This window comes from Accipiter gentilis, chromosome 1, assembly GCF_929443795.1.
Source record: "Accipiter gentilis chromosome 1, bAccGen1.1, whole genome shotgun sequence".
Taxonomy (NCBI): Eukaryota; Metazoa; Chordata; class Aves; order Accipitriformes; family Accipitridae; genus Astur; species Astur gentilis.
The window spans coordinates 8,753,542-8,778,192 of NC_064880.1; the positions used below are offsets into that span (position 1 = coordinate 8,753,542).

At 57.1% G+C, this 24,651-nt stretch overlaps 2 protein-coding genes across 9 annotated transcripts; one reads left to right on the forward strand and one right to left on the reverse strand.

Annotated features, from left to right (window-relative positions):
• Positions 1-1,817: 1,817 nt before the first annotated feature.
• Positions 1,818-14,615, reverse strand: ECE1 (endothelin converting enzyme 1). 7 transcript variants are annotated; one of them, XM_049808202.1, is made up of 18 exons: positions 14,460-14,615; positions 11,014-11,100; positions 9,888-10,029; positions 9,153-9,365; positions 7,669-7,793; positions 7,156-7,368; positions 6,870-7,061; positions 6,171-6,313; positions 5,975-6,089; positions 5,633-5,743; positions 5,301-5,399; positions 5,106-5,183; positions 4,604-4,707; positions 4,292-4,402; positions 4,096-4,163; positions 3,828-4,018; positions 3,640-3,735; positions 1,818-3,363 (listed from the first exon to the last, which is right to left on the reverse strand). In XM_049808202.1, exons 2-18 carry the CDS (start codon positions 11,098-11,100, stop codon positions 3,187-3,189), a joined length of 2,265 nt encoding a protein of 754 aa, XP_049664159.1. In that variant the 5' UTR covers positions 14,460-14,615; the 3' UTR covers positions 1,818-3,186. The 7 variants fall into 7 exon arrangements, with proteins under 7 accessions (XP_049664159.1, XP_049663975.1, XP_049663888.1 ...); XM_049808018.1 differs by lacking the exon at positions 14,460-14,615 and adding an exon at positions 14,331-14,449; XM_049807931.1 differs by lacking the exon at positions 14,460-14,615 and adding an exon at positions 13,263-13,281.
• A 1,482-nt stretch (positions 14,616-16,097) lies between these two features.
• ALPL (alkaline phosphatase, biomineralization associated) lies at positions 16,098-23,844 on the forward strand. 2 transcript variants are annotated; one of them, XM_049809629.1, is made up of 12 exons: positions 16,098-16,206; positions 17,505-17,597; positions 17,694-17,813; positions 18,653-18,768; positions 19,389-19,563; positions 19,649-19,824; positions 21,108-21,251; positions 21,414-21,483; positions 22,005-22,139; positions 22,454-22,645; positions 22,734-22,853; positions 22,963-23,844. In XM_049809629.1, exons 2-12 carry the CDS (start codon positions 17,540-17,542, stop codon positions 23,211-23,213), a joined length of 1,557 nt encoding a protein of 518 aa, XP_049665586.1. In that variant the 5' UTR covers positions 16,098-16,206; positions 17,505-17,539; the 3' UTR covers positions 23,214-23,844. The 2 variants fall into 2 exon arrangements, with proteins under 2 accessions (XP_049665586.1, XP_049665656.1); XM_049809699.1 differs by having other exon boundaries at positions 16,160-16,206; positions 17,520-17,597.
• Positions 23,845-24,651: the final 807 nt, after the last annotated feature.

Below are 24,651 nucleotides of genomic sequence, written 5' to 3' on the forward strand. Positions count from 1 at the left end.
GGAGGTGGTTCAGATGGTTGGATTCAGCCTCTTGCACCTGGAAGGCTGGCTCAGCCCCACCAAACCTGTGAACAACTGCTCATTCCAGCTCATTTTGGAGGCTCCAGCATGCTCCAGGCACCCACTTTTACACAGCAAGGCACAGCAGCGCCTCTGTCTTCGGGCTTCTCCTGCTTTTCCCTCCACTGATCCCCTTCCAACATGCTCCAAAAAAACGAAACAAAAAAACCAACCAAAAACCCCAGCCCTGCTTGGAGCTTTCCCCATTCCTCCTCCTGCCCGGGCTCAGCCCTCGGCAAATGTCTCAGCCCTCCGGGGCACGACTGAGCACAAAATAAAGCAAATACCACCCAGGATCAGGCAAGCCCACACCAGGCACTGGCACGCGAGTGGGATGAGTCACCTCCTGCCTGCTCTGCCTATACCCAGCAGCTTCCCAGACGGGCAAACATCCACCACCGGCTCCAAGCCCAGCACGAGGGGCCTTGACCATGGTGTCCCCCTGCCACGATGCAAGCTGATGCTTGCCCTCGAAATCCTTCCTGCACTGGGGCTGTTCCCTCTGTGGTGACTGAGACATCACCCACCCAGTCCCTCACTGCGGGTAAACCCCAGAGAACATTTCCCTTTTGGATGGTTAAACCACCTCTAACAGCATCTTACCTCACCATGCAATGGGCTGTGCAGCTGGGAAAAGACCCTTTCGCCCCAGCCCTGCTCTCCCTGCTTAATTCCTCTTTGCTTTACACCCACACCACTCTTCTCTTTTCCTACAAACGCAGCCATTTCATTACATTTTAAACATGCAGGGCCAGATCCAGACCAAAATACCATGCTGGTAGTATAGCTAACTCCTGCCAGCCCAGGAGCAGAGAGCACAGGCAGCATTTTCTCGGCTCCATCGCCCTCTGCGGGTTTGCACCACCATTTCCAGCCAGATCCTGAGAAAACAAGGGCCATGGCCGGTCTCCCAGCTCTGCATGAAACTGAGGGCCTCACACCAAGTCGTGTGAGCAGAAAGCCAGTGCTCTTTTACTACGTTTTGATTCAGTCTGGGAAAGGAAACATGGTAAAAACAGCAAGAAGGAAGTTTTACCATCTTATTTATGCAATACTAACATCCCCAGCTCACCGCTGGCTCTATCCTGCCCATCCCGGCAGCAAAACCACTCTGTTATTTCCAAAAGCTCGCTACCAATGGGGCAAGACAAGAGGGCTACACCCCAAATCCAGACCCTAATAACAAGCTGGGGCTAAATAGCACTTTGCTTGTTTTATGGCCATGAGCCTTCCCAGGTGCTGGGGTAAGCCTCTGCAGGGAGCCTGCAGTCCAGGTCCTGCCTTGCATTTTTTGGGCAAGCCTGACAAAGCCACGGAGCATCCACTCGGGTGTGAACACTGGCCTGTATTACTGAGCTGGCAGCATCGAGACAGCATCACAAAGCTATAAATAAGGCTGTTTGGAGAGCAACCTGTGCGGGGCCCATCCTGCTGGATCCAAGTGCAGCCCGGCTGGCCAAAAACTCACCCGGGAGGAAGGAAAAGCATCCGGGAAAGACCTCCCTGCTGGGGAGATGTGTGGGGCCATGCCATAGAGGTGGAAAGCAAACAACCACCCGCAGCGAGAGTGAGGTTTGTGGGCACAAAAGCCTGGCTTTAGCCTCTGAGAGGCAGTAGACGCCAAGCGCAGGCTGGAAAAAGCCTCCTGGGCTCAGTTTTGTCAGCTCAGGATGGTCTTATCAGTGTGGATGTGGAGAAAAAAGCAGAAGGGGATGCAAGACTTTCCTGCTATCAGAAAAAAACAAGTCACGAGCAACTCCAGCCCCAGTAAAAAGTATTTATTATTTCAATTACAATAAGCCCCACATGTAGGGTGAAAAAATAGTTACAAAAAAATCCACACCCCCCCCCTCCCTTTTACATATAAATATTAAAAAACCCTCTATATCTTTGCTTTCTGTCTAGAGCAAGAAGGTGCTCCACAAGACAACACGCAGCACCTGAGCTACCGTCAGTGGTTTCCTCTCAAAACCGCAAAAGGAATATTAAAAGAAACCCTTAAGAAATTCCCTTGCCCCCATCTCAGCCAGATCTCACACCAGTGCCAACCTGGCCATGGAAGGATGGAGGTTTGGGGCCGTGCAGTGATTTCAGGGCTTGCAGTTTCCCAGGCATAGAGGCCGGGCACAGCGGCAAGCGAAGCAGCAGCAGGAACCACCTGCGCTTATCTGGGGAAGCTTTTGGGCCAGGAAATTGCAGCTGACCTCACTTCAGAGGGGACAGGAGGGAGAAGCAGGTGCTTAATCCACACCGTCACCACCTTGGTTACATCTTTGGCACATCAACTTTTCCCTTTGCACTCTGAAATTAGAGCTAATCCCAGGAATCACAGAATCCCAGCAGAGCCTTTCTGCAACTCGCAGCATCCTCCAGCCCTGTCCCCAGGCCCGCTGTCCCCCATTTCCCTATCGGCATCTTCCAAGGACAGTCCCTCCCAGAGAAACCCAGGATCCAGGGCTGGCTAGTTGCATCCATCCAGCTTCCCTGGCCAAGGGACTGTCCCCACAGGGTGCTACACCTACAGCTGCACTGAGTTAAAAAAAATATAATAAATATACTAATCTTTTACTAAAAAAAAGGCTTTTAAATGCATTTTCCCTGAAATTTTCCAGTGTATTCCACAACACATGAAAAAAATATATATATTTCCCCCCCCAGAAAAATATATCTTAAAATATTTTCCATCCTCATGTGCGCATCTTTGGAGAGAGGAAGGTACGTCATGTGTATTTAGACACGCAGCCAAACCTGTCAGTGTCACAGCGTTCCCTTTGCTGCCTCCAAAAAAGAGGCATTTTGCTGGGGCGGTGGGTCAGACCGGAGTGCTGCGTGTGTAAATACAGGGTAGTGCCCATGGATGCAACGTGCCTTGACACGTGGCCCAGTCATGGTGGGAAAGAAGAGACCCCCAAATCGAAGTCATTTCACAAACAAGCAAGGGGATGAGGAGTTTTCACAGTGGATCAAACCTCGGACAATACCAGCAACACAGGGCACTGCTCCTGCTGAGAGCTGGGCAGTTCGTTGCACAGAGAAGTGGTTTCAGCCTCTCAAAAGGACCATGGAAATTCAGCCGTCTGCAGAGAACAAAGCAACCCGCAGCTGGTTCCGTCAGGCGCTTGCCTATCACCAGACTTCGCACTTCTTAGGGGGATTCATGGGAGAGCCAAGGGGGCAGCCGAAATGCTCTGCAAACTCCCGGGAGTTGGAGACAGTGCCGATGACACGGAAACGCGAGGGGCTGTGGGGGTCAGTGATAAGCCCCTCATGCGAGCTCTCTGGCGTGCGAACTGAACACCACACCTGTAGACAGAGGGCAAGAGGCACGAGTGCCGGCATCCACAACCACAGAATCCTGCTCGGTGCCGAATCAGACCTCCCTGCTTGCGCAATGGGCACCAACACAGCTTGAGCTCCAGCTTTTTAACCAGCACCACCCCAATCTGGCTCTCCATCCACCATGCAGCATCTCTGGAGACCTCAGTTTTGCCATCACACCATCCCAAAACCATCTGTGCATGCCTCCACCCCCTAAAAACCTGTGTGTCCACCCTTCCTGCCCACCACCAAGTGACCTACCTGGGCAAAGCCAACAAAGAAGAGCTGGTGGTTGGTGAGGCCGAGGGTTGGGAGGGTTTCCTCATCCCCATTCTTTTTCAGCCAGTTTTGATATGCCTGGAGGCCAGGGAGCACAGCAGGCTCAGGGGACAACACCGATCCGACCACACCATGCCCCCCACCACATCTCCCCAGCCCTGTGACCCTACCCGGTAGGCAGCCTTGAGGCCCCCGTTGTCAGCAATGTTCTCCCCAAGGGTGTGCTTGCCATTGATGGCCTCGCCGTTGACGGTGTAGTTGCCGTACTGCTCCACCATACATGCTGTCTGCCGCTTGAAGGCCTCCACCGAGGAGTTCTTCCACCACGGACGCAGGTTGCCATCCTTATCGTATTCCCGGCCTGCCAAGACACAACAGGTCCTTCATCACCCTGCCAGCCACCCCTCCAGCAGCCCACCCGCCTGGCCCTGGCCATACCTTGGTCATCAAAGGCATGCGTCAACTCATGGCCCACCACCACACCAATCCCACCAAAATTCAGTGACCTGCAGGAGGGCAATGCTGAGATTTAGAGAGCAGCTGCTGCTCCCTGCAGCCATGAAATTTAGCCTCAAATTCTGGGACAGGAGGAAATTAGGGAATCCTGCCCTCCCTGCTTTCCCTAGGCTCTTACTTGGGAGATGCACGGGTGTAAAAAGGGGCCTGGAGGATGCCAGCAGGGAAGACAATCTCGTTCTTTGTTGGAGAGTAGTATGCGTTGACTGTTGGAGGCGTCATGCTCCACCTGCAGGGACATGGCCAATGTGGCAGCACAAACCCATTGCCGATGTTTGCTCTGACACCATCTGCTTATCATGCTGCAAAGCCATCAGCCCAAATTTAACTCCCCAAAACCAGCACAGTCTGGTGGACACCAAATCCCAGTGCTCCAGATCTTGTGATATTCCCCACTGAGCACAACAGGGAAGGAGAGCAGAGGACTTACTGGTCCCGGTTTGGCGGTTTCCGGAGCTGGTCAGCAGTGACCCTGGCCGAGAAGTTGTAAAACTGCATGACGTTCTCAAAGTAGAGGTCAGACACGGCCTCATACTGCAAAAGAGCAAGGCGTGAGTGGCTCGTGGTGATCGCCCGGCCCTGCTCCTCCCTCTGTGGTCACGTTTGAGCCTCTGGAGCCAGCTGAGTTAATGGCCGCTCTTGTTTCTCCTCCTCTCCAACATCTGCAGAGTCTCAGGAGGGCAATGAATCACCGTTACGGAAACCAGCTCCTCCTCTTCCTGGGCAAGGATCTCAAGAGCCCCAGCCACCCCAGGACTGGCCTGCAGCTCTCTGGGAAGGCCCCCGAGAAGGGCCAAGGACATCACTGAGACCCTTCTGGAGGAAACCTGGGGTTCAAGACTGCCCTGAGGCCATGATGATAGGCACATGTCCTGCACATTCTAGTGGAGGGCAGAAACAGAAGACCCAGGGGACCTATCTGAGCAACTCACATCATTGAAGACTTTATCCAGCTCCTTGGGGTCCATGATGAACTTGGGGTAGCCGATCATGTTGTAGATGGCATCTGCCTGAGGGTGACAAGGACCAAAGCACTTTTGGTGCCAGGGATGGAAGGACAGGCTCACCCGGCTCCATCATCCTCCACCATCACCCTCTCCTCCCCAGCACAGCTGCCAGCACCTCACCTTCTCTTTGGCCGATTTCCTTGTCTCTTCATCCATCCACTGCAGGGTCTCCAGGCTTTCCTCAAAAGCTGTTTTAATCTCCACAATCATTTCCTCTGCCTACACAAAAGGTGGTGCAATGTCAGTCTGGAGAGCTGGCTTCCCACCCTAGAGGTTCAAGGGCCCTTTGCACCCGTGGGGAGGAAGAGGCTGGGATCCCGAGACAGCATGCAGACCAGTGAAAAACCCAGTGAATGGAGATGCTCAGTGGAAAAAAGGCGGGCAGAGAAACATTGGATGTCCCAACCATCCACAACTGTGGTAGCTCGCAGGCTGCTCGCTTGGGAACGTACCACCTGCTTGCTGTCCTCGGCAAAGGTGGCCTTGACGAACATGGCCCCCAAGGCAAAGCCCAGGTTGTTGTCCGTGTCACTGATGCAAAATTTCCAGCGTGGGAGGCAGGTCTGCATGGGACAAGAGGGGGTCATCAGTGGTGGCACGGCCAAAGCCCCCCACCTTCCCAGCCCCTTGCCCCATTGGGCGATGGGGTCCACATCCATCCCCCTGTGCCAGAGCTGCTACCCCAAAACCTGCCTCACATCTCTATTTTTTGGCTATAACGTGACAAGGACTTTGCTTAAAAAGTTGTCACCGTTTTAATGGTGATTTGGGGGCATCAGGGGCTCCCCCCTCACCTTCTTCGTCCCATACATCACTTCCATGAATTTTTCTTCGGCATCCTGGAAGCGCTGGTCAAGGAAGGGGCTGGTTTTCCGCACCAGGTTCCAGATCATGTAGTTGTTGAGGAGACTGTAGCCAGAGGTGGTGAGCAGGCAGCGGGACACACCTGCCCACCCCAGACACCCCTCCGCATGGGCTGGGGGCTCTCACCATTTATCAGTGGCCAGGATGAGGTCAGAGACCTGCTCCAGGTACTCCTTGGCGTAGACCACGACAGGCTCTGACTCATTGAGCTCCACAGGGTAGAAGACTGTGGAGAGGAAGGGCATCCAGTCCACGGCCGGTGCCAGCTCCTGCAAAAGCCATGCTGCTGCTACTGGCCGAAAAAAAAAAAAACAAAACAACCCCATCGGAGAGGGGTGGCAGCCGCTTCCTAAGCTGGAAGTGGCCGCATCAGCCCCGTTTGAGGGATTCAGCTGATTTTGCAGAGGCCTGTTCCCATAATGGCAGCATCTTCCAAAGGTCGAAGAGGAGTACACAATTTCCTCCCACAAAGGAAAAGAAAGCGGGGCAGGTGTCAAAAATGTTGACACAACCCATTAGGGCCCCTTTGGGGGCACAGGGAGGTGACTGGCCTGATATCTGCAGGTGGACCGCGGGCAGCAGTGCTGGGACAGTGTTAGTGCCGCGGTAGGACAGCTGCCGACCCTGGGGGTGGTCCGGAGGTTGGGAGGAATGGGTCAGGGTGGGATTTCCGCAAGGAGTACACAGGCCAAGCTATTGCACAAGAGCTTCCCAGGCGGTGTTGGCTGGCATCTGGCTTCCTTGGTGGAGCTGCGTCACCTCCACCCATCTGCCCCGTTTTCCAAATCACGGTGGAGCAGGGAGGCTCGCCAACTCCATCCCTACCTTTAGGTCTCCAGCTGTCATTTTATGGTAGATGACCTCCTCATCCCGGTGCTTCTCCTGTGGGATGGTGATGTTGGCCAACGCTGTCTCAAAGTCCAAGATCTGCTGCATCTGCTGCCGCGTCGACTCCTCATCGGTGCCTCCCAGGAACATCCCCAGCTGCACCATGTAGTTCAGGTACCCAGCAAGCACCTACGTGGTTAGGACAAGGTGGGGATCAGCGTGGTGGGTGCCACCCACCCACAGCACCTCTCCAGCAAAGCCAGATTTCCCCCAACAACCTTACCTTCTCATTCTCCGTCTTGTTCAGGTAGTAATCCCGCGACGGCAGGCCTAACCCCGACTGATCCACCTGGATGACATTGCTGTTGGAGTTTTTGGAGTCAGCGCTGACGTAGACAGAGAAGAAGGGTGAGGTGCGGTAATGAGCCGTCACTTCCCGCAGCGTCGCGTTGAAGTTGTCCCCTGCCCAGGGACCCGTGATGTTCCAGCCGCCCAGCTGAGGAAAGACAGCAACCGGTTTTTGGAGAAGGAACAACAACCTGGAGTTGCTTAAATATCCCCCCAATACCCACCCTGGGGGGAAACGTCTTGCAATGGGGCTAAAAAGCCCAGGAGAGGCAAGACCTGCCTATAAATCCCTGCCTCTTTCTGCCTGCCTGCCCTGGGGGATGCTCTGCCCCAGGAAGCACCAGGAATGGGGTCTGGAAGGTGCTGGGACTGCCCATAAATTAGCTTTTTTCCTCCCATTTTGCAGCCACCTGGGGAAGGTGGCTTTTCTGCAAGGAAGGGGACAAACCTTTTGGATAAGCTCCACGAGCGGGGTGGCGCGCAGCTCCTCGATCTTGCTCTCATTCATGCAGGCTTGGTAATAACGCTGTGCCTTGCGCTCCGCCTCGCTCGACACGTTGGCTGTGGTGTTTTCTGTGGGAGGTACCCAGGGGGAGCTCACAGGAGGTCCCCGGGGACAGGCATCTGGCACCCCACAGCAGCTGCTGATGCACGCTGGAGCCCCCATCTTTTCACCAGAGAAATATTCAGCCCTGTTTTGGGCAAAGCTAGGCTCCAAAAAGGCGCCGAGGATCGCCCCACCGCTCCCCTCCATGCCCCTGAGAGCATCCCACAGCCCACAGCCCTTCCTGGCCTCCTGCCCCCATCTCCTCTCCCACCCGCAGCGACTGCTCTAGCTCTTTGGAGCAGAAAGATAGAGAAAGAAAAAACTAAAAGCATTTCTTCCAGCAGCTCTGATGTTCCCAGCATCATCCAGCCCCCTGCGCTGCCCTTGCCCCTGTGCTAGTGCTCCCCAGCCCTATACTATTTATTCCTGCAAGAAGGAACAATAAACCCATTTTTCTCCTCTGCCGCCAAAATCATCCTTTCATTTTTTCCCCATCTAAAATTCTGCTTCCCCAGAGGGTTGTTGTTGGTTTGGGTTTTTTTTCCCCTCATGACACAGCTTGCACCTTTGGCTTCCCAGCTGTGTGGTTTTATTAACTAAAGGTCCCTCGACTCCAAGGAATTCAAGGAAATGCCGAGCGCGACCGCTTGGCTGGAAGCCCGATCCCTTCTCCCGGTAAAAACAGCGCCAGATTTCTGCGAGAAGAGCTGACGACGAAGCCATTCCCTCGCCACCCCCCTTCTCCCAAAAGACAACACTCTTCCCAAACCTTCTCTTTTCAGATAATCAGCCCCAGCGCAGTGGAAAGTGCTGATAAGGAGCTAGTTGTTTGCTCAAAGCTTGAACAAACCGTCCTCACTGGTTGCTTGGATAAGCTGCCTCACTTCAGTGTTTGCAAGCAGAGGCTGCGCCCAGGATCCTCCCTCCACTGGGGGAGTTTTTGACCCCCCAAAACGGCCAGATGAGCAGCCAGACCCCCAAAAAGGCTGCTCACAAAGGCTGGAAGCTACAGCAGGAGAAAAAAACCCAAATATATCCTTGGGGTGATACTGGGGTGCTACAGCCTCTGGATGCCATCTGGGGTACAAATCCTGAATTTCAGAGCTCCTGGGAACACTGCCATGGCGTTTGTGGAGCTGAGGCCAAGGCCCTTCCCCTACTCGGCACCAAAGAGCAGCAACACTGCGGTCAAAAATCCCAGGAGCATCCAGGACAGCAAACAGCCAGGATCTGCTTCCTAATGTCCTTGTAGTGCATGCGTCACAGATCCGTTTGACACTGGGGTTTAAGTCCAACCTTACATCCCCCCAGGCAGGTTTTCAGCATCCCCAGGACCTACCGGGGCTCCTCGGCACTGTGGGATCCCACTGCTCCCACATACTCACCCAGAAGATGCTTCATGATGGCTTGGTTGTGCTCCCAGAGGTTGTTGAAGGTGCCCCAGCGCGAATGGCCATCAGGGAGGGGGTTGGCCTTGATCCAGCCCCCGCACGCATAGCTGAAAAAGTCCTCGCAGGGATTCACCGCCCGGTCCAGCGAGCTGAGGATGGAGCTAGTGACAGAGATGCAGGCTTCTGACAGGCACATGGCAGGCGGCCCTGGAGGTGGGAATGACAGGTTCAGCTCCTCCACCTTGGTGCAACGAGCCGCACCAGGGAGCATCCTGCCCCGCAATGAAGGATGCGGGTAAATATCCCATCTGGTGCCTGAGCATCCCACTCTGTACTTTATCATCCTGCTCCACAACAAGTGATACAGACCAGCATCCTGTCCCATGACTAAGCATCCTACCCGATCATCCCGTCCCAGGGCAAGAGATGTAGGCAAGCATCTCATCCTACGCCCAAGCATCCTGCCTAGTGCCCGAGCATCCCTCTCTGGGGTGAAGGATGTGGGTGAGCATACCATCCTGTGCCCGATCATCTCACCCTGGGGCAAGGGATGCAGATGACCAACCTGTCTTGTGCTTGACCATCCCACCCCACACCTGAACATCCTTTCTGGTACCCAAGAATCCCACCTTGGGGCAAGTGATGCGGGTGAGCATCCCATCCCAGGGAACCCCCCAGCAACCCATCCCGGTCAAGGGGGTAGGATCCCTGCGCGGTACAAGGACTTACGGGCTCTGTACTGGAAGATGAGACCCAGAAGACATGCTGCCAGCACAGCTGCCAGCACCCCCACCAACACCACAAGCTGCTTCTCAGCACGCGTCCGCTCAGCCCAGCACCCTGGGCTGCTCCTTGAGCCACGAAAGTTCACCTGTGGGAAAAGCAGCGCTGTTTCCCCACCGGCAGAAAAACCCACTGATGCATCCCCCATCTTGCTTCCTACAGCCCACGGCACAAATTTGGCCCCCAGTGAGGGATCCGGCACAGTTCAGGCTGGGAAAGGCGGCAGCTGCCTTCCAGAAACTGGCCAGGAAGGGCAGCACAATGGCAGGAAAGGGAGCGGGGCGAGCGTTTCGGCAGGCTCACCTGCTGCCCCGTACCACCCCAAACCCCTCCTCGAGCATGGCTGTAACCCCCCGGGGTGTCCCGTCCCCACCACTGGCACTGGGACAGGGTGGGGGCCTCTGCAGCAGTGGGAAATGCTGTAACAGGATACTCCCGCTCTGCCGAAAAACATCCCCAGGAAACATCCCAATACGACAGCAGGCGGAGATGGCCCCACCAGGGAAAGTAAAAACACAGCGGAGCTCTGATTTTTGGGGCAGAAAATACCATTCTAGGCAGAGACCAATGGGATTGGGGCCAGCACCAAGAACATCGCACCAGCCCCAAATCTTTCCCAGTGAGGTCGGACACTGGCAGCCATGGTTTTGTTTGTTTGGTTTTTTTTTTCTCACCACCCTCAGCCCTTTTTAAGCCGATTTCCCGCTGTTCAGGGAGGAATTAACCTAATCCCCTTTTGTGTGGGGACAAAGCTCCCACTACCACGCTAATTGCTCACCCCAGCCATGCTGGGAAGGGGTTCGGCCAGCAGAAAAACAGGGTGCTGGGGCGTTGCAAACAGCCGAGCCAGAATCCAGCCCCGCAGTCTTCCCTGTGGCTGGCTCTGGGTGCCGGGAGGGGAGCAAAGGGCAGCGGTGGCGGGAGCCAACACAGCTCTGCCCATGCCAGACTTTGCCCCATGGAAAGGCTGGTCCCAGGTGGAAAACCCTTCTGCAAAACCCCCTTTGCCGCTCGCCAGGGCATAAAATCCTCCCCCCCCCCCCCCCCCCCCAAAACACACATGAAGCCCTACCTGGAAGCCGTTGGGGTACCCATCGCCTTCACTGATGGAGTCCAGGGGGTCTTCGTCGTCCAGCGTCGCCCGCTTGTAAGTCGACATCTGCACGGGGAGATTGGCAAACAGAGGTGCTCAGTGGCTCGGGGTCGAAGAAAGGGAGGAGGAAGGAGGGCGAGAAAGGAATATGCACCCTCTAAAGCCGCCTCCTCCACTGGGGAGCTAAATCCGGAATGGCTTTGGGGTAGTAAAGTGCTAAACAAATGCCAGAGGAAGGTTATGGAAAGCAACAAGGGCCGGAGCCAAAAGCTGAGCAAAGCCCGAACCCGCCTCGCTTTCCCCCGGGGCCGGGTTGTGCAACCTCCCCTTCAGCCTGGACTAAAGCCGGTTCCTCCTCCACCAGCCCCGCAACGGGTGAGGGAACCCCCCCCTCCCCGTGCCAGGAACCTGAGAAAGGCTGGTAGCAGAGAAAATGGCTTTTCACCCTGAAACCACCGGCTTGCTCGTGCTCCACGCCCCGTCTGTGAACCGTGTGCACCCTGAAACACCCTGTGGCATCCCTCTGAGCACCCAAAGGCGATGGCACCTTGGATTTAGGCTGCCGACGGGCTCTCTCTTGGCTCCTTGTCCCCTCGGGCGTTATCCTGTGCCGGTGCCCAGCTCTTATCTCATCCCCCAGCAGAAAAACAAGGGGAAACCTTGCTGGTTGGCAGACAGCCCTTATCATGCCACCGCCGCCACCGTTTCCTTCCCCCCGGCACAGCCCTGTCACCCAGCCGGACTGTCTCGCCTGCCACTGAGGGAATGAGCACCCCAAAATCCACCCTGACCCCTACCACCGATGGGCCGAGCGGCACCGGTCACATCCCTTTGCCCCCGATGCAGCGCAGGGTGGGGGTTTGCACCCATCCAGATGTCCCTGTCCCACTGCCATCACCTCCAAAGGCACACTGAGTTGATCTGAACTTGGCAGAGCTATGCCTCAGTTTCCCCTGGCAGGAAGGTTCATGCAACGAGAGCACCAGTTCTCAGCCCTGTTTCTGATAACAGCCTTCCCAAACCTGCCCTTGCACAATTAATAATGAATCCATCTTCTCCCCAGATCCCAAATCACAGCCTAGGTTTAATTAGCCACAAAACCCACCTGGTAAGGAAAAAAAAAGGTTAAAAGAAAAAGGCAGTTTCCCTCCTCAGTTGTGCAAAAAGCTCTGTTTTCCAGCCCCAAAAACTCCCCTGGGTACGCTCCTCGAGCCTGGAAACCTTGAGGCAAAAAAGCTTTAACTGCAAGATTTTATCGCTGGTAGAATCTGGTTTTATGTTATATTTTCTTCCATCCCCTTTCACTTTTTCCCTCCCTATTTTTGCACTTTGCACACGGCTGAAATTCGCAGCTCCGGGCACAAATCCCCGCTCACACGGTAAAGGAGGGGTGTCCACGAATCCCCCATAGCTCCAAAGCACCAAATTCCTGGAGTCCCAGCATTTGGCCAAGGCTTTCACTCTGTTTCCTGAGGAAATGAGGTTTTTTTCGGTGATCCCCCACCCCGCCTGCCTGCCCCAGCCTGAAAACAGCAGGAAAAAGGGGGGGGGGGGGGGGGGGGAGAAAAAAAAGAAACCAAACCCCCACTTTTTTCCTTTTGCTAAAGACATGCTGGCTCAACCCTGTATTAGACATCAGAGAATCCAAACTGAGCTTCAACCCCCTCCCTCCCCCCAAACACCCCCGGTGAGCACCGGAATCAACCCCCAGCATCCTCAATTTGGGGGAAATTGGGTTCAGGAAGTATTTTTAGCACCCATACCTCCCATACCCCCTCCTTAGGAACATCAGGGCAAAGCAGCACCCATGGGTGCTCCCCACCCCCCTCTGCTCCCCAGCTTGCAAAGCGGTAACACCCCTTCTTGGGGTCAAAACGGGGTGGTTGGTTTTTTTGTTCCCCCCCCCCCCCCCCCGCTCTGTTTCTTAAATCACAATAAAAACACATTTCCCAAGCTCCAAGAGGGTGGGGGGCACCCAAGGCTGCGGGAGGAGGCAGCGCACCCGCTTTAGCCCCCCAGCCAAGGGATTTTCACTTTCTTTACAACTTACAAAACTCACAGCAGGGCCTTAAATCCCCTGGTTTTCCCCCAAATCGCCCCTTCGCCTTATAAACAATAAACCCCACGTGCTTCCAGCCCGCACACCCCGAAGAAGGTCCCGGGGGTGGGGGAGCAGGAGGCACCCACCACCCCGCTCGCCCCCCCCACCCTCCAGGGGAGCCCCTCACCCCGGTATCGGGGCGCCCCGAGCCGCCGCCAGCTGCTTTCAATTCCCGCCCGGGCGCCATTTCGGAGCAAGCACCGCCGCTATCGCAGGCGATGGCGTTTCTCTTCGCCTACCTCCCCCTCCAGCCCCCCCCAATTTAATCCTGAGCCCCCCCCGATCACCCCTAAACCTCCCCCTGGCCGAGCAGCACCCCCAGCACCCATGGATGTCCCCTGCACCTCCACGGCCTGAAGTCAGCACCCAGTGAGGCTCAGCCTTTTAATTAGGATGCCCGGGAGTACTTAGCAAACCCCCCTGGTGTTAATTAGGCGTCTGGTGTTAATTAGGGGTGCTGGGAAGGGGGTTTGGGTGGGTACCCAGTTTTGCAGAGAGCCCCGGCTGCAGATAAATTAAAAAAAAAAAAAAAAAAAAAAGAAGCTTAAAACAGAAGCAAATAAAGGGTTAAAATAAAAAAAAAAATAAGGGGGCGGGGGGAACAGCCCGGTCCGGGGTTGTTTGTAAACAGCCCCCCCAAAAGTGAGTGCTACTGGGTGCGGGGGGTGGGGTGGTGGTGCGGCACCCCTGTACCCCTCTCCTTGCAGAGGGAACCCCGGTGTAAATCCTTGCAGGTTTGGGTGAAGGGCTGGGTGCTGGGGGGGGGAAGGGGGGCATTTGAGGGGGGGCACCCACTTTGGGGTCCCCACCCTGGGAACCCACTGGCCACAAAGCAAACCCGGCTGGGGGAGTCGACCGGGAGGGGGGGGCACCCAGGGGTGCTAAGGGGTGCAATGGGGGTCCTATGGGGGCGCATGGGGGACCCTTTGGGGGTGCAATGAGGATCCCAGGGGGGTGCATGGGGGTCCCTTGGGGTGCAGTGGGGAATCCCACGGGGGTGCAGTGGGGGTCCTTCAGGGTGCAGTGGGGGATCCCATGGAGGTGCAACAGGGGATCCCTTGGGGTGCAGTGGGGGATCCCACGGGATTGCAACAGGCATCCCATAGGAGACGCATTGCCCCGCGCCCCGGTTCGGCCAAGTGACCCAAACCCAACCGCCTCCGGATTTGGGGTGTCGGACGGGTCCCCCACTCACCATGGCTGCCACCCAGTTCCCGCCGGCCTCGGCCCCCGTTGGGGCGAGCACCCGCCTGAGCCCCGGCACAGCTCGTTACGCCGCTGCGGCCTACGGAGGGTGACGAAGGGTGACGAGCAAAGGATGTACCTGGGATGGGAAAACCAATGGGGCCAACGGGAGGGACGGGCTTCCTCACTCGGCTCCTTTAACTCTTTCGGGGGGGCCCCAAACCCTGTTTTGGGGGGCCCCCATACCCCCCCCAGCTGCTGAAAGCATCCCCCCCCCCCCAATAAATCACTGCAGCTCGCTCGCCAGCAAGGGGATGCGACGTTTCTCCCGGGAGCGTGCAAGCGCGCAATCCTGCAAGCGCGCAATCCTGCAAGCGCGCAATTGTGCAAGCGTGCTGTTTGCAAGCGTGCTGTTTGCAAGCATGCAAGTGAAGGGGCTAGCGCCCAGTTCTGCAGGCACGTGGTCGTGCAAGCACAGTCGTGCAAACAGCCAAGCATGCAAGCGTGCAAGCACACGCTTGTGCAAGCAAGCAGGTTTGCAAACAGCCAAGCATGCAGTTGTGCAAGGGGGCACGTGTAATTTTGCAAGCATGGGCACAGGCAAGTGTGCAAGCACACAATTGGGTGCAATCTTGCAAGCCTGGAATTGTGCAAACATACAAGCATATGATCGTGCAAGCATGCATGCACCCGGTTGTGCAAGCCTGCGATTTTGCAAATGCACAAGCATGTGGTTGTGCAAGCTTGCAAGTGTGCTCATCGGGCTGCAACCTTGCCCCCCCGTGTGTTTAACAGCCCCCCGAAGAGTTTGGGGCTTTGAGCCTGGCCAGATTTGTGCATGCGGCCTCGCAGCGAGGAGTTCCCCAGGTTGCGGCTTTCCGTCTGCTGGGCTAACGAGCTTTTTAATGAGCTTTTCACCACCGGCAGGCACCCACAGCTGCGTTGCATGAGGGGGGTGACAGGAGTGGAGGGGGCGACGTGGTGCCACCACCCCAGACCGCTGTGCTGTGCTGGTGGGCTGAGCACTGACGCACTCGTGTCACAGATGGGGCTGCAAACTGCTTTGCTGGGCTTGGAAAGCGCTAGGAGGTGGTGGGGTGGGGATGCGAAGGGCCGGAGCACGGGTGGGGGGTGCCAGAGGGCTTTGGGGGTCTGCAGGAGCCATGCCCATCCGGAGGGTGTCAGGGCGGCATTGGGACACCCTTGGTGGCACCCCGAAGCTTTTGGGGAGTGGATTTTTGGGCTGAGACCGCCACCTTCTGGGAAGCCACCCACGGCTTCACGGGCGACGGAGCCCCACGGTCCCCCACGATGGGGAAACTGAGGCAGGGGAAGGGTGTCACCCTCCCGCCCTTTCGACGAAGCCTTGTTTATTGTAGGACCTACACTAAAGCCGTTTCAGGCAGAGAGCACTCGCGGGAGCCCGCGTGGGGAAACTGAGGCAGGGGGACCCGCTCTTCTCCATCACCGCCACCCCAAAACACGTTCGTGTCGCTGGCACTTTTTGGGTGAAAAGAATGCAAAATCCGGCAAAACACACATCTACTCCCCCCCCCCCCCCCAGCGGTGCAACCCCACTTTCTCTTCCCTGCGTGGGCGGGAGAGGATGCTGAACACCCACAACCGGGCTTGGGTGCACCCCAGTCCTCCCAGTCCTCCCAGTCAAACCCGGCAGAGGGCACCAGTAAGCCCAGTTTGTTGCCTTTTCTCCCCAACCCCCCCCCCCCCCCCCCCAGCTGCCAGCGGGGAGGAGGGTGGAGGAAGGGGAGGAGGAGGAGGAGGCGAAGGCCGGGTGCGGGGGGGATTTAAGGGCTCGCTGTCCCCCCGGCCCGGCCTCCTCCCGCCGCCCAGGAGGGACGTGGGTGTCAGGACCCAAGTTTGTGCGGGTACGTTTGTGTCCCCGTCCCCCCGGCGGTAAGGACCTCGCCGGGGCCACGGCTGCCACCCCCGGGGGAGCGGGGGGGGGCGGGGGTGGGGATGGGGGGTGTAACGGGGGGGGAAGGGTGCGATGGGGACTTGGGAGGTGATAGGGACATGAGTGTGCTACAGGGACACGGGGGTGTGATGGGGATGGAGGGGGTGTGATGGGGACACGGACATGCGATGGGGACACGGGTGTGCAACAGGGACACGGGTGTGCGATGGGGACACAGACGTGTGATGGGACACAGGTGTGCGATGGGGACACGGGTGTGCAACAGGGACACAGACGTGCAATGGGGACACGGGGGTGCATTGGGGACATGGGTGTGCGGCAGGGACACAGACATGCAACGGGGACATGGGTGTGCAACAGGGACATGGGTGTGCGATGGGGACACAGACGTGTGGTGGGGACACAAACATGCGATGGACACGTGTGATGGGGACATGGGTGCGCAACAGGGACGTGGTGTGCAACGGGGACACGGGTGTGCAACAGGGACACGAGCATGTGGTGGGGACACAGATACAGGACAGGGACATGGACGTACAGCAATGACATGGACTTGTGCTGGGGACACGGGCATGTGGCGGGGACATGGGTGTGTAATGGGGACAGACGAGCAACAGGGACATGGGCGCGTGATGGGGACATGGACACGCAATGGGGACACAGGCTGGGGATGGAAAGAGGGGCATGTGAAGGGGACATGGGTGTTGAATGGGGACATGGACACACAGTAGGGACATGGACATGGGTGTGCGATGGGGATGCAGATGTGCAACAGGGTCATGGGCATGGGATGGGGACACACATGGGATGGGACGTGGGTGTGCAACAGAGACAGGGACATATGATGGGACAGGGCCATGCGATGGGGACAGGGCCATGCTATAGGGACACGGCCATGTGACGGGGACCCCGATGTGCAATGGGGACCCAACCGTGATGGGGACAGGGGTATGCAATGGGGACAGGGACGTGCGATGGGGAGCCAGACACGCAACAGGGATCCCGCTTTGCCACGCGCACATGGGGGCCGTGCCACCGTCCCCCAGCCCCGGGTTGGTGCCAGTGAGGTGACGCCCCATGGGACTGGTGGCCATGGAGGGGGGGGGAAGCTGGCACGTTCCCAGGGGGTCACATTGATGCCTGCACGGGGAGGGGACATTTCCCTCCCATCCTCGCTTGGCTGAGCCCCGGGGCGAAGGTCTCAGTGGGGAAACTGAGGCACGGAGCAGATGCCCACCTCCCCCGCAGCTCTCTCCTATCCAGCACCTGCTCAGCGCCACAGGATGAAGGTTCTCCTCCTCATCCTCCTCGCCCAGCTCTGCTCACCATCTCTGGTCCCCGGTAGGTGAGGTTTGGGGGGGGGTGGGGGAGCAGCACCCCAAAAGTGGGTGCTGTTGGGTGCTATGGAGCCTGGTTTCCTCTCCCTCCCCACCGCAGAGAGGGAGAAGGACCCCGAGTACTGGCGGGGGCAGGCACAGGAGACCCTGAGGGCCGCCCTGCGGCTCCAGCGCCTCAACCAGAACGTGGCCAAGAACCTCATCCTCTTCCTGGGTGACGGTGAGATGGGGGCACGCACCCCGGGGTGGGGGAGGCGAGGAGGAGCAGGGACTGCTGGGGACAGGGGGTGCGATGAAGTGGGTGATGTGATAAATTGGGTGCCATGATAAATTGGGTGCATTGAAGCGGGTGCTGCTACGGTAAATTGAGTGCCATGGTAAAGTGGGTGTGCACTAAAGCGGGTGCTGCGATAAAGTGGGTTTGCAATAAATTGGGTGCTGGGATAAACTGGGTTTGCAGTAAACTGGGTGCTGCGATAAAGTGGGTTTGCAATAAGGTGGGTGCTGGGATGGATTGGGTTTGCATTAAAGTGGGTGCTGTCCTAAACCGGGTGCTGCAATAAACTGGGTTTGCAATAAATTGGGTGCTGGGATGGGTTGGGTTTGCAGTAAACTAGGTGCTGTGATAAACTGGGTTTGCAATAAATTGGGTGCTGGGATGGATTTGGTTTGCGGGAAATTGGGTGCTGTGATAAACTGGGTTTGCAATAAATTGGGTGCTGGGATGGATTGGGTGCTGGGATGGATTGGGTTTGTGGTAAATTGGGTGCTGTGATAAACTGAGTTTGCAATAAACTGGGTGCTAGGATAAACTGGGTGCTGCAATAGACTGGGCTTGCAAAAGCTTGGGGGCTGTGATAAATTGGGTGCTGCGATAAACTGGGTGCCGCAACAAACTCAGTTTGCAATAAATTGGTTTTGCACTAAAGCGGGTGCCACGGTAAACTGGGTTCGCGATAAATCGGGTGCTGGGATAAACTGGGCACCCGCCAGCATTGCGTGACACCCATGCGGCGAGCTGGCCCGTCCTTGGCGGGGAGCTGACGGGTGCCTTGGCAGGCATGGGCGTCTCCACCGTCACGGCCGCTCGCATCCTCAAAGGGCAACTGCAAAACCGCAAGGGCGAGGAGAGTCTGCTGGAGATGGACAAGTTCCCCTACGTTGCCTTGGCCAAGGTGAGCCCCCCCCCGGGGTGAGGGGTCAGATCCTGAACCCCCCACCCCGGGACGCCCATGGTGGGGACGCGACACCCACCACAAGGTCACGGGCGGGCAGCCGGCATCGACCAGAGAGGCGAAATTAGGTCAGGGGCGGGCGAAGGGAGCTGGCTCCGGTGCCTGCTCGTCGTGCCAGGGTTCGGCCCGTGGGAATGTGGAGTGGGGGGGGAGCAGGACGAGGCCACCCGGCCGTGGGAAGCCATGGGAGCCCCTCCCCAGCTTCTCCTGGCATCATTTTTCTGAATAAAAGGCTTTTTTTTATTATTAAATTGGAAGTCCTGGCCGTTCACCGCTGTCTCCCTTTGCCCTGTGGGGGGGATGCTCATGGCGGTGGCTCCTTTCTCCCTGCCTAACAAGCAAGCTGAAAAAAGGCTAAAAGCATCAAAATGAAGCGAGGGGGTGATGGGCAACCAAGCTGGGGGGAGCGAGAGGCAAAATGGGGGGTGCACAGGTGGGATGGGGGGGCCGGTGTGACCAAACAGCATGGGGAGGGGAGCGCTAGGGTGGGGAGGATGATGATGAAGCCCCAGGGTGGGGATGATGGGGATGATGGCTGATTTATTTCCCCCCCACCCCAGACCTACAACACCAACGCGCAGGTGCCCGACAGTGCAGGCACAGCCACCGCCTACCTCTGCGGCGTCAAAGCCAACGAGGGGACGGTGGGCGTCAGCGCCGGCGTCACCCGTGACCGTTGCAACACCACCAAGGGCCAGGAGGTGACCTCCATCCTCCGCTGGGCCAAAGATGGAGGTGAGGGGCTGGTGGGCACTTAGAGAGAGTAAAGCAGGGAGTTTTGGGGGTGTTCTCACCATTGTCCCCTGAATTTGTGATGCAGGCAAGTCGGTGGGCATCGTCACCACCACGCGGGTGACCCACGCGACACCCAGCGCCGCCTACGCCCACTCGGCCAACCGCGACTGGTACTCGGATGGAGAGATGCCCCCAGACGCGTTGGAGGGCGGCTGCAAGGACATTGCCCGGCAGCTGGTGGAGAACATCCCTGACATCGAGGTAGGGATGGGGATGGGGCCAGCCGGGGATGGGGACAGGGCCATGGGTAGATGCGGGACCAGGACCACCCATGGGTGAAGGGCTGGGACTACCCAGTAAATGTTGGGCTGGAACCACTAGTGGGTGAAGAGCCAGGAATCCCAGGAGATGTAAGGAAGGGACCACCAAAGAGTGCAGGGCCAGGACTGTGGGTAGATATGGGGCCAGGACCACCCATGGGTGCAGAGTTGGGACCGCCAGCAGATATGGGACCAGGACCACCCATGGGTGCAGTGCCAGAACCCAACCAGATATGGGACTAGGACCACCCATGGGTGCAGAGCCAGAACCCCCAGCAGATATGGGACCAGGACCACCTATGGGTGAGGTACTAGGCCTGTTGGGTGGATGTTGGACCAGGACCACCCATGGACACACCACTGGGAGCCCCATCAGACACAGTGCTGGGACTACAAGCACATGTAGGACCAGCCCCCCAATTCCTGCTTAACCCCCCTCCACCCACGTCCACAGCAGCCCGCTCCTTTCTCATACTTCCCCTACCCAAACCCCTCCATTTTCCCCCCAGTTCTGCCCCTCGCTGTGGATTTACACAGAAATTCAGCCCTGTAAATAAATACTCTTCTGTCCTTCAAAATAGCCCCAAAGCAAAACATTTCAGCCTGTTATTTAGCTCTTTAATAGCCTCTTCTTCTGTTTTTTTTCCCTCTAATATAATTTTAAGTCTGTCCCAGGCTGGAAATAATTATATAGCGGGGAAAAGACTTTTTTTTTTTTTCCCTTTTTTTTTCTCTTAATAATTTTGGCGGTGGTGTTTTGCAGCTTTATAATTCACCTTCTGCGTAGAGAAGGGGGGGAATAAAAAAAAATCTCTGCTCGGTTATAAATAACAGAGGCCAAATAAATTGGACTCCAAAGCAAACAGCAAAAGCCGCAGGATGGGGCTCCGTCCCGGCGGGTTCATGCGGGGACCCCGACGTGGAGCATCCCTCCCACAGATAGGGGGAGGACGGTGTGGGAGAGGTGGAAATTAAAAAGCCAAATTTGCTGCTGGAAATGGTTATTTTTGTCCTGGGTTTTAATTAATAGGAAGAGATTCAGGGTTATTTTGAGTGAGGTGAAATTCCTCGGGTGTTTTCACCAGCTTTTTTTCGCAGCGCTGGGGTTTTCCTGGACATCCCACTCCATCTCATTGGGGTTTTCCCCCCATTAAACCCAAATTGGAGGAAAAAAAATAATGAAAAATAATTTAAAAAAAAATGCACTTCTGCCCTCCTTCGCAGGTGATCTTGGGCGGTGGGCGGAAATACATGTTCCCCAAAAATGCCAGCGACGTGGAGTATCCCCACGAGGACAAGCATCGGGGTACCCGCCTGGACCGCAGGGACCTTGTCCAGGCGTGGCATGAGGCCAAGCCCCCCGGCAAGGTGATGGGGACTTTTTGGGGGGGGGTACCTATACATCACCCTGCTGTAACCCTACAAAGGCATTCCTGGGGTGGGGAATATTCTGGGGAGGGGGATATAAAGCAGCCCTGGGGTTGGCAGAGGTGATGGGGAGGTGACAACCTGCCTGTCCCCCATCCCCAGGTCGCCAAATACGTGTGGCACCGGCGGGACCTGCTGGCGCTCAACCTCAGCCGTGTTGACTTCCTCCTGGGTGAGTCCCAGCACCCCAGGGTGCCCCGGCCTCAGCTGGGTGCTTTGGGGGGACCCCTAGCCAGTCCCAGGGTGCTGGGGCAGCTGGAGTGGCCAGTTACCCCCCCCCAAGGATGCTGCTACCTCCAAGGGATGCTGGTACCCCAAAAGGATGCTGGTACCCCCCCTCAAAGGATGCTGCTACCCACCCTGGGGATGCTGGTACCCATCCTCAAGGAATGCTGTTACACCCCAAGGATGCTGGTACCCTGCCCTGGGGATGCACCTTATTTTTCAGGCCATGGTGCAATTCCCCGGCCCAGCTGGCCTGCAGGATTCGGCCAGGCCAGAGGAAGGAAGGGCTGGGAGTATCCCCTGGCTCCTATCTTATCACCTTGAATCCGGAGGGGTGTGTGTGTGTGTGTGTGTGTGGTGTGTGAAATGCTTGAGCCAGCACAAGAAGCGGGTGGCAGTGCTAGATTTGTCCCTCCCCCCCTTTTTTTGGTGGGGAAAGGATGTCCCCAACAGTGTTACTGTCCCCAGGCCTCTTCGAGCCGGGTGACATGGTGTACGAGCTGGACAGGAATAATGAGACGGATCCGTCCCTCACCGAGATGGTGGCTGTGGCCATCAGGATGCTCCAGAAAAATCCCCGGGGGTTTTTCCTCCTGGTTGAAGGTGGGAGGTGTATGGGGGGGTGGGAGTGCAAAGAGGGGGTAGAGGAGGTGATGGGGATGCCAAAAGGAGGGGATAAAGGGGGCGACGGGATGAAGGGGGCAAGGGGGGATGCGAAAAGGGGGGGATAAAGGGGATGATGGGGGATGCCAAAAGGAGGAGGATAAAGGGGGCAATGGCAGCTGCAAAGGAGGGGGATAAAGGGGTGATGGGGGATGCAAAGCAGGGAAGAGGAGGGCAATGGGGGATGTCAAGGAGGGGGATGGAAGACAATGGGGGCCACAGAGGGGGATGCTGAGCGGTGCCGGCGACCGCAGGGGGCCGCATCGACCACGGGCACCATGAAGGGAAGGCGAAGCAGGCGCTGCACGAGGCAGTGGAGCTGGACCGGGCCATCGGGCTGGCTGCCCGCCTCACCTCGCCCCAGGACACCCTCAGCGTCGTCACTGCCGACCACTCACACGTCTTCACCTTCGGCGGTTACACCCCCCGCGGGAACCCCATTTTCGGTGAGTCCCTGCCATGGCCACGCAGTGGGACGGAGGGGACAAAACCTAGGGGACGTCCCTGTCCTGCTGACGGTGCCACCACCGCCAGGTCTGGCCCCGATGCAGAGCGACGTGGACCGCAAACCCTTCACCTCCATCCTCTACGGCAATGGCCCCGGCTATAAAATTGTGGCGGGTGAGCGAGAAAATGTCTCCGCCGTGGATTTTGGTGAGTGTCTTCTGGGGCAACCCCCCCCCCCCCCCAATTGTTACAGCCTAGCTAAAATTAGAGCTTTTTAAAAATTATTCTTCTTTTTGACTTTTTTCTTTTGCCCCAGCGCACGCCAACTACCAGGCACAATCAGCCGTGCCACTGCGCCAGGAGACCCACGGCGGTGAGGATGTGGCCGTTTTCGCCCGCGGCCCCATGGCTCATCTCCTCCACGGGGTCCACGAACAAAACTACATCCCCCACGCCATGGCTTACGCCGCCTGCATTGGCTCCAACAGAGCCCATTGCAACGCCGCCAGCCGCCCCGCCACCACCATCCTCCTGCCCTTCCTCGCTCTCCTCTTCCTCCTCTGCTAAAGCGCCATTTGCAAACCATGGAGGGGAATTTATTTTTAATTCCTCCTTTTTTTTCTTTCTTTTTCTTTTTTTTGTGGATAGCAGCGCCCAGAAAGAGGAGAGAAAAAGAAAGACTCAGTGGAGCAAAAGCAGCCGCCAGCGGTTTCGTGCTGGGAGCTGCCTCTGTAAATACACGGTTCCTTCCCCTATAATTAGCATCGTTGCCTGCCCTATCCCGAACCCACTGCGGGATTTGGGATGAGAGCTGGAGCCGCGGTGGATAAAACCCCCTCTTTGAGCGAGACGTGATGGGGCTGGGTCCCAAAATGCCTCCTGGTCCCTTGGCTGAAGACTGACCTTGGTGCCCAACTCATCACATGTGTGGGTACCCAGAAACCACAAGACACAAGAAGATGGGGGGAGAAAAAAAAAAAATTAACTCACTGGGTTAATTTGTCCCCAAAACTTCTTTTCTTTTTTTTTTTTTTTTTGCCTCCTGGGTGATTTATTTTGCTTTAAAAGCCTTTGGTTTAAGATCATTTGCTGCCCAGAGAGGGCTCTGGGGTGGTTTGGGGACTGGGTAACACAGGGAAAAGGGAGTGAAGGGGGATTTAAGGGGTGGTACCAGCTGGGGCATGCCCTCTTCATTAGGGTTGGGTAATTAGGGAGGGGGTAATTAGGGGAGGGGGCTTTGGCAGCTTGCAAGGTGCTGGAGGGGGACATTGAGGCCTGGGGTAGCACCAGAGAGGGGCCTTGGGTGTGCAAATATCACTGTGCCCGTGCAAATGCTGCCTGAGCTGCGCAAAAGGTGCCTTGCACGTGCGAATGCCGCCTTGCCTGCGCAAAAGTCGCTGCGCACGTGTGAAACGCCGCTGTGCACGTGCAAAAGTCACCATGCATGTGCAAACGTTGCCCTGCCTCTGCAAATACCACTTTGCTCATGCACGAGCAGCCCCTTGCACACCCCGGCTGCATCGTGCATTTGCAACACCCTCCCCCCCCGCCACGAGCACCCCCAAAGCACCCCCCTGCACCCCTCCAATCACCGCCCCGCCTTTTATTTATTTACCAGCATTATAAATAAATCTCCGCTCCTGTTTTTTATTAACCGACAAACTTTGGAGCGGGTGAAGGCAGTGACCCGAGCGGCGCCAGATTTCAGGGGTGGGGGGGGCCCCTGTGACACCCCCACTTTGCTCAGCGCCCTTTGCACCCGCACCGGCATTGCCGGCGTCGCTGGCATCCCCAACCGTGAGCCAGCCCCTGGCACTGGGGCTTTCCAGAAACCAGGCGGTACCAAGCTATGTTTAACCGGTCCCGGGGTGCTTCGTGGTTTTTGGGGGTTCGGGGGGGGGGGGGGAAATGACCATTTTTTCTTGACCAGGGATTTGGCGTGAAGCCGGTGGCCGCCGGGGCTGCCGGCCAAATGCCGCTCCCGACGCCTGGTTGGCCGCCAGAG